The 9,976-nt window shown below is 30.0% G+C and overlaps 1 protein-coding gene across 1 annotated transcript; it reads right to left on the minus strand.

Annotated features, from left to right (window-relative positions):
• Positions 1–359: 359 nt before the first annotated feature.
• LOC147065685 (uncharacterized) lies at positions 360–9,361 on the minus strand. Its single transcript, XM_085956663.1, has 3 exons — positions 9,304–9,361; positions 3,508–3,996; positions 360–2,036 (listed from the first exon to the last, which is right to left on the minus strand). Exons 2-3 carry the CDS (start codon positions 3,994–3,996, stop codon positions 840–842), a joined length of 1,686 nt encoding a protein of 561 aa, XP_085812789.1. The 5' UTR covers positions 9,304–9,361; the 3' UTR covers positions 360–839.
• Positions 9,362–9,976: the final 615 nt, after the last annotated feature.

Here is a 9,976-nt window from a genome sequence, read left to right on the forward strand (position 1 = left end):
TCAGAATACAAAATTAGAGAATAATTTCTTTCTTTTTTATTTTGGAATGGATGGAATGCTGCCAAAAAATATCTCAACTTCTATAGTACCCCTCAGAATATCCCGTAAATGTTATTAATGCAATTTTCTTTAATGTTTTTAATCATTTTTTTTTATACTTAACTTAAAGTTCATTTTATTTTTATCTTGTTACTAGCTTTAACTTTAATGCTTTAGGAATAAATTTAAATTGAACAATATCATCAATATTTTATAATAACAACGTAGTTTCAATTATTATAAAATTATTATAATCGTTTGCAACATTATCCATTATTAAATAATAAGAAAATCTTATGTCTGTCAATACATAATATTATTTAAGTGATTGAGGCGGAAATGAAACACGCCCGCATACTATTAACCAACACCAAGTATTATTATTTATTTATACCTGTTTAAAACATAACTGTAAAGTTAAAAAATAGACGTGTTTTTTTCGTAAATAATTTATTTGTTCGGTATTTAAAAAAATATTTACAAAAACATAGGTATGGAAATCAGTTCGTTTATTATCGAATATGATAAGCGAAGAATTATTTAGGCAAAATTTTACGAACACGATAAAATGATCTTAAAACATTCATGGCCAATACTGTATTTATTAAATCAACTTTAAATAACTATATCACTGGTAAAATATACCTGTTCTTGTTTGATAATTCTTTTTTTAAATAATCACTATTATCAAAACAAAAAACTTGATAAAAAATAGTTAATGGTTGTTCATTTAATAATTGCAGTAAAGAATGCCATTTAGGAATGTTATTTAGATTTAAATGTGTCTCTCTAAATATCACTTATTTCTTGTGATGGTAATACTCCAATGGCACTTGAGCATGGGCAATAGCTGGTGCGAGTGCCTTTCCATAAACTGGTACGGAAGTGTGCACTCTCTGTAGTCCAACTTGAGCGGTCTTGATGACGGTGTGGTGGTTGACAGCAACCTTTTCAACCTTGGTGACGGGCTCTACAACATCAATCTCTTGAAGGGTCTGCACGGGGCGAGAGACGACAATTCTTCTAGTGTTCACTTTCTCATCGATAGGTGCGTGATGAGGAGATGGAGTAGCGGATAAAACTTTAGCTCTGACAATACCAGCATCTCCGACATGTTCAGAGTGGCCTGATCTTCCGAAACCGACTTCAGCAACACCTCCTCTAGCTGTCAAAAGTTTCAAAAGTTTGTGTTGGTTTTCTTTTGCTTCTTCGTTGGGAAGATGGTTCAAGTGGTGAGATTCTTCCTGTTGATACTGGTTGAAAGCAGCATGTTCATCGTGGTGGTTGTGGATTACGTGGTCGTGGCTATGGTCCAATACAACATGAGGAGATCCATTGGAATGGGATTCTACTCCAATATGGTGTTCAGCGTTATGGTGTGCACGAGCTACAGCATCCTCATGAGCGAGTTTAGCTTCATACACTGCGTGTTCTGCTTCAGCAACATGTCTTGCGGTAGCTTCAACAACAATTGAGTCATCTGATAAATGATGAGGTTCATGGGTAGATGTAACAACGATGGGAGCAATAGTTGAGAAATGAACAGGAGCTGGAGTAGAGGAAACAAAAGCGTGTCCTTGATCGTAGACTGCTTCTTGATAATGGTGACCATGTTCAAGGGCATTTCCATGTGATTCATGATGACCGTAATGGACAGGAGCATAAGAAGGTTCAGGGGTTGAATGGAGGTATGCGTGAGGAGAGGGAGTGATGGCCACTGTGTGGGCAGTTGGTGCGTATGCTACACCATGAGGAACTGGAGTAATAGCCACGGCATGGTGGACAGGGGCGGCGGTAACAGCAATAGCATGCTCGGCAGCGTATGCTACTTCTTCGTGGTGGTGATGATGGTGGTCATCGACTGAGGTTACTACAGCTGGTCCTTTTTGGACCTTTTCAATAGGCTCATCTAATTCAAGGAGGGCAGATCCAACGGGACGGACGACAACGCGTTCTTCGATATCGTAGAACTGCTTTTGGATAGCAGGACGACGAACCTAGTGAATAAATATGAAAAGAAAATTAAAATAATTGTTTGTATAAAAAAAACATTAACTGATTACTAGTAGTTATGACTATAACTAGATAATATTTTGTAGTTTAAGTACTTTTATAATTAAATAAAGACTCAGATTAGAATGACAAATAATATTTCACTGTTGATCGTTTGTAATAACATTGACAGATTATTTGAAGCAACAATGGGCGAATTGAAAATGTCAAATTTGATTATAGATATTATTGAACGTAGATTGGATAAGAAATTTGCATGAAATTTTTAACAAGATCACGACGTATTTACATTGTTATAGTATATTTCTTAACAGTTGATCATTTAATAATACCTTTCTTTATTATGAATGAAGCAATATTTTGACAACAGTCATGATATAATATGAAATTTTCAATACTTATAATAGAAATAATATTTTATGAATAGTTATAATACAATATTATCTTCGTTTTAGCGGAGATTATAATATATTATTTTGATTTTGTTTAGAAATAAATACAGCGATCATAATATTAAATAATAACAAATAACAGTAGTAAATAAAATAACTACCTTATTATTTATATTGATTATGGAAGCAATTAAGATTTAAATCAGCATCTAGGTATCACATTTTAGTGTTAATAAAATCAGTATAATCGGTAGTTAAAACATTCACAAAAATTAATAAAATATAATATAATTATATTTTACTGACGCGATTGCAATGTATATTAATATGTGACAGTCTTAACTAGAGGATGTGATTGAGAAATCTCGTCTCGAGAATACACAAGAAATAATATCGAAACTCAAAAAAATAATTTTTCGAAATTTCGATTAATGTCGAGAAATCACAAGTTTAAGGATTAACTGTCTCACAGTGAATAATAAATTGCGAATATCATTCTATGATACGTTTTCGAAAATGGCCATGTTTGCTGCTAAACGGATCCATTAAATAAAATTTTAAAAATGTGTTAAATTTTGTCGTTACATTTTTTTAAACTGAAAAAAAGCGACGGAAAAGAATAAAAAAAATTGTATTGTTTTTTGTTTAGTTAAGAATAAATAAAATAACCAACAATAAATTACTTGATTAGATACGTCTTTGTTAACATTATTTAAAATATTGTAATACAATATATTATGATGTGCAAAATTACATATTATTGTATTCTATTATAGTCAGGCCACTATACGAAATTGTTAATTTCGATTGCTGTTTTTGTTTTTTTTATACTTTGAATGCAATACGGTAAATAAGTGTTTGTGCTAAATTATTATTATTTCATTATGAAAAAAAAGATAAAAAATTAATTGATAATTAATGCAAAATAGTCTATCGCAAATGTAATAATAATAATTAGTAGCACTACGATCGGAACTAGTAAAGTCGCATCGTGGCCTGATTATAGATTTACTTTATTCTTATAATGATAAAATGTTATTAAGTTTTAAAAATCTGTGCTGACCTGATATTTGCGGGTCTTAATGGCGGGCTTGGCAACCTCCACGATTTTCTGGATAACAGCTGGCTGCTCGTGAATCTTGGTGACTGGAACATCAGTCACAGAATGAACATGATGGACAGTTGGTACGGCAACTGCTGCATGAACTGGAACTTGAGCATAACCTACGGCACCATGACCGTGGCTATGACCATGGCTATGGCCATGTTCTTCACCAGCGTATCCAACATATTGTTCTTGGGGAGCACTGTAGGCAACTGGAGAATAGCCATCGTAGTGTGCTTGGGAGTAAGACACGTGAGACTGAGCCTCTCCATACGCTTGCTGGTGGTGATGTGGCTGGTAATCGAAGCCTGTGGCAGCGTACCCAGCGTATGGGGCCTGACCTTGGACATATGTGATGCCGGCTGGGTTCAGGAATGGCATGCGGACGGCGACGTGGCCGGACATGGCCACCTGCGCTAAGGCAGCGGCAACTAATAATAGCATCATCTGAAATAAAATTATTTTATTGAATGATAAATTGATAATAATGGAGAAGATTTGTAGTTGGCTAGATCGTAGATAGGGACAGTGGGAATCTCGTTATCCATTAATGTTGATTCAGTCTATCTAAAATTCCGAAACATTAAAACGGCATAAGAAAAACGTATCAAGAAATTTATAAGTATGCAGTTGGCCGTATAGCATTGAGATCAAAGCCATGTTAAAATAAAACACTTAAAATACGTAACAAAACTCACCAGAATAAAATAGGTAGATAAGTGAATTATGATAATATTGCAAGTAATAAAATTAGAACATTACTGTTCAATGAACAACGCGTCATTTTTTCTGAATGCTATACGGCCATATCTTTCCTGTACTACAGCTCACGTTGAACTGTTATACTATGAAATATAATACGTACAGTTCTCATTTACCCGTTAAAAAATAATACGAATAAGACCAGTCGGTATTTATAGCTCGGAAGCCTGGTACATAACAAAAACTATGAAAATAGTAATATTTAGGTAGATTCAGCTTTGAGATAACTTTAAAGCCATTAATGACAAACAATCTGGATGGGGACCGACATACGTAGGTATATAGGATGATAAATTGAGTTACGGATAATAAAAAAAAAAACATTCTAAAGTCAGAAGGCAAAAGAAGACCTGGTCGATATTGTACAAGATAGAGGGATGATGTCAAATCCAATTTAAAGACTTTAGACGTCCGAGTCTAAAAAAAAGTTTTAATTAACATATTCGAATAGAGAAGACCAAGACCTATCTAGTGCCAAATAGAAGTAGAATAAGTATGTAACTCAGATTGTATGTAGGTAAGATTTCAGATAAGCAAATATATTGAGCCAACGAGTCAATGAGTGGGTTCAAATTCACGTGCAATATTTTTTTAATCAGTATAATGTAAGATATCTTAATCCAATCCATATATATTTTCTTTTATTTAAAACATATCATATTCATTATTTCTAAAATAAATGAGTGACGCATTAAAGTAAGTTAGATGGAATTTCTGCTTCTAAATAAAAATACGATATGATTGTTCTATAAAATTTGAAAAGAAATGTTTACTGAAAAACAAAAAAATCCAGAATACCAATCAGTTAAAGTCTTCGGCAAGCAAACTATGCAACCATTTTGAAAGGAAACAGTAATTAATCAATAGTATTTGTTAGATACAACATTTAATGTTATTAAATCCGGTTAAATATTAATTTTAACCAACGCTAACTAAAATAAATAATATTACCTATGTAAGATATCTCGTGAAATAACTTGTTCTATCGACGTAAGGCTCAAATTATAATAAATTTATAATATTAGTGTTTTAATAATGGTGATAATTATTATTAAAACCGTTGCGGAGGTATCAAATTACTGCCAATCAGTCCGAACGTTATATATTTTCTTGGCTTTTATAGTATTTGAACGTAAAAAAATTAAGCTATTTTAACAGCATTTTTGTTCGGACTAAATGTACGTCTCGTGAATTATAAATTATATCAATACACTAGATAAGTAGCAGCATTATATGGTTTATTTGATCTAGTTACGAAGGTTTTATTAGCAAATGCTAGTTTATATCAAAGGTATTGAGCCAAGGTATTCTCAAAATGTTTAAAATAGTTTCTTATTAATTAAATCATTGGAAAAATATTATAAAGTAGGTATTATAAATTATTTATTAGTATATATCATCACTAAGGTATAAAGGCAATGATATAAGTAACTGGTTGAGAAACAAAAAAAAGGTAAATTACCATGTAAATGGAACAAATAAGACTCTTCTAACTACATGGTAACTTAACATTTTTTTGAATAAACTCTTATTATTCTCACTGCTGATTGAGTTCTTAGTTTCCATCATAATATGTCTTTAAAATACAATATTATGTAACATTTTCAAAGAATCTAGGACAATTTGGTGCCGGGACAACTGGGCGCCACGCAATCGAATGAAATTCGAAACTAAATAGATGTTCGAAATTATATGTACTTTTAAAATATATATTTAATATTAATATTTATATTTAAATGATTATAATATTATTATGTAATACTTGGTCAGAATTTAAATATGCACACATAAATAATGATTTAATTGTTCATATGTTTAAGTTTCAACGAGAAGAGAGCTCTTTGATTTTATTATAAAGCCTTAGGCACGATAATTCTAAATTCGCAATAAAAAACATTTTGTTTAGAGAAAAAATAAATAATTAGTATATATAAACTGATTAAATTTCGTCTACTTTCTATATAATGTAACGAATATTTATTTATTTCATTCGACAGTGCGGTACCCAATTGTCCTGGCGTCCAGTTGTCCCATTCCCTTGTCAAATGAGGAATTTAAAAACATGAATCATGGCTTTAGAGTTATATTAATTCGCTCCATCAATATTGTACTATGTTCACTGTATACCATCAGTTGAAAATAATAACTTGCGAAACCAGCCTTGACTTTACAAATTAAAACTGAGGAGGAAGTATGTGCAATAAATGATTTAGGGTTTTTCAATTACTCGTAAAGCTGTAATATTACAATAATATAATATCTTCCATTTAACAAACGGCTAAGGGCATATTGAATAAATAATTTAAATAATACAAACTGATACAAATCGCGAATAACCTTGAAAAACTTCCCGGTGAAATTGAGGCCAGTGAATGTAAATCATTCTTATGTACGGATAATAATAATAATAATTGTCCGCCAATATTAAAAAAATACTCTAATAACTGGTTTCGATTGCACAATTTACATGAAAGATACTTAATGTATGTATATCAAGATCAAATGGAATGGGCCGATTAAAAAAATTGATATCGAAGTACACTACTTGTGATGAAATTATTGAAACAAATCATTCATCGAATCGCTTTGCAAAACATTCGTCAATCATCCAATTACGTACCTAATAATATGTATTTAAAAAATGCAATTCAATTATAAAATAACGTTGCGATTTTATTTAAATGGAGACATTATCTGAAAATATAATATATTATTATTTTTCATGATTGCGTACTGATTTGTATATTAATTTCAAAATCATTTGAAATGGAGGGAAAATCCTGTTATTTGAAACTGTTTTTTTCTCACTTTGATTCCTTCAGTGAAACGAATGTACATAACATTATCTAAGTAATAAAATTGCTTACAAACTCAAAATAGGTTAACTGTAATAATATGGCTTTATCAAAAATTACATTGTTACAATATTGATTAAGTATTTTTTTTTGCTTTATTTCCACTAAGTATCCATAATGTATATTCATTGACATTAAAAAGGTAAAGAATTAAAGACAAAAAGATAAAATTCCTTACTTACTTACATAATAACTAATATCCCATTATTATTACAATTTTATTGTCTTATTATGTTTTTATTCATGCAAAGTTTTTTCATTTACCACACTAAAAGTTATTGTTATATTAAATTGTATGTGACTGATTTCGACTAAGAATAATAATTTACAATCTACAAGATTAAAATTAATAAAATTGTATTTTTTTTATAAAACAAATAGCTTATAATCCTACTCATTTTTTAAATAATCAGTGCTATTACTAGAATTGCCTGCAGCGACTGCATTAATCTAAATTGCAGCTAATTTTATTCATAATCGTTATGCAAATTGATTTTTTGTTCAATCGACAAGATTATTTCAATTATGCCAAACACAAGTTTGAGAATCATAATATTATCTGCAAAGCGATTGCAATAACTTGCCAGTTAATTTGAAAGGAATTTTACGGATAGGGTGTGTTTTGTTCTACTAAAATTATTACCGATTTGCTACAACTAACAGATGTTAGATTACAAATTTAAAAAAAGTCTGCGTGTAATTAAATTATTGCAGCTTTTAATAATAACAACTCATAGTCAATGTTATTTAGCGTGATTAATCAAAATAAATGTACACGAAATCTATTACAAAACGTTAATTTGCTATAGATAAGATTTGCATTTTTGCATATCCTTAGGCGGCAAATTTAAAATACGTTTGATATGGAATAAACAAATCTATTATTTTTTTAATCCATAATTGCTTTGTGAAATTTGCGAAATATATTTTTTAATCAATTTTCATTATATAAATCATAATATATTCTATACTTTATAGATAATAATATTTTTTACACTTCAAAACGTTATTTTGTAGAGCTAGATTTAATGAACATTATGTATATTTAAATAATATACTTGAATCATTGTGTAATTTTGATAACATCGTAAAATTAATGAAAATAACAATAATTGAAAGTATTTACCTCAACCAACACAATTCATGACAAAAACCAGGATGAGTTTCATGCGACTCTATAATGTATTACTCTATATACGAGATTATTACGAAAAACAATACAAATCCATTAGATACCTACCGAAGTATAATTATGTACTTTAAAATAAATATGCTCTGATATTTTATATATTGGCTTTACATCAAGGATTGACTGTGCAACAAAAATGAGTATTATTACATACACATATTTAATGAAAATATTTTTTGTAAAATGCATACATTATTAGAAATATTTTTTTGTTATTTAATAAAAAATGAATTTAAGTCGTAAGGATAATTAAAAATAAAATATCAATTTTGAAATAATATACTTGTAATATTATATTCGCCCACGATGGCCGAACGGCTTACGCGTCGGCTAAAATAATTTCATGGGTCCCAGGTTTAAATCCTAGTTCTGGCAAATACACATATATTGTTATTCAAATTATGTTTGGAGTCAGAGTATGGACCTAATAGGTTTAGGAAGTGGCTAACCTCCACTCTGTGGAGACTCAGATGATCCAATAAGATCGGACACGGTCAAAAGAAAAAAAAAGTATTTCGACGAGACAAAGCAATATCTAATTTCCGAAATCGGTCACTTTCAAAAAAATCATTGTTAACGAAAATATAATATTGAGATGTAGTAATGTATAATTGTTATCACATTCCTTTTCTATAAGAAAATTGTAAGGGTATAAGCACTTGGACACTTTCACTAATTTTTCCCTCCCTACTTAATAACAGTACGTAAACATCTACACTCCCGAATAAGGGATGTGAAACACTTTTTTCACAAACTGCTTTCAATCAATACAAAAACAGAAGTCACAACCCTATTTGGCTAATATAAAAAAATCAATTTAAATATTATGGTAATCACTACCTAAGTAGGCGTTCAAAATGTGGTAAATATTGACATCAAGGTTGACCACTTTTTAGGACAAAAACAGGACAAAAAATAATGAAATATCTATAGGTATCTGAAGCTAACCTTATTCCTTGTGATGACGTGGCTTATTTAAGAGTGAAATAAGAGTTTGATTATGAGCAAATAGGGTGCCGCGTTTTGCTTTTTATAGTTTAGTTGGAGTTTTAGCAGGGCGGGAGGCATTTTACCAAGTGGCCTCGGAATTACTCCGTTGCCTACCTCTTTTCAATTTTGACGATTACTTTTGACCGTCTCATTAGATTGGGTAAGAACTAAAATTAAAACGCATACATATTTTTCATTTACTATCTATGAGTTTTATATTATAATCTTTGGATATATTGTTTGCATTTTTTACTTTATGATCCATTTATATAATTATTGATGTTAGATCAAACATACCTATAATACATTCATACATTAATTTAATGTAATTAAACATTTTTTATACCTGTTTAATAGGCACCTAATAAAAAAATTATAAAACACAAGATAAGCTATTTTTATAAATAACCCTAATTAGATTATATTTTGTTGAACAGTTTTCACTTAAGGGCCCACATGCGCCACGTAGGTTAAAATGGAGATGTTATAGTATTTATTAATATAATTTTTATAAATATAAAGGATAATAAAGCCTTATTATCCTTTATATTTATTTTAAACATTTGATGATTGCATATAGTATTTTTATTACATACAAAAGTATTCTTTTAAACTTCTCGATCCAATGTTT

Source organism: Rhyacophila brunnea, unplaced genomic scaffold (assembly GCF_057557595.1).
Source record: "Rhyacophila brunnea isolate RB1 unplaced genomic scaffold, BYU_Rbru_1.0 scaffold_6, whole genome shotgun sequence".
Lineage (NCBI taxonomy): Eukaryota > Metazoa > Arthropoda > Insecta > Trichoptera > Rhyacophilidae > Rhyacophila > Rhyacophila brunnea.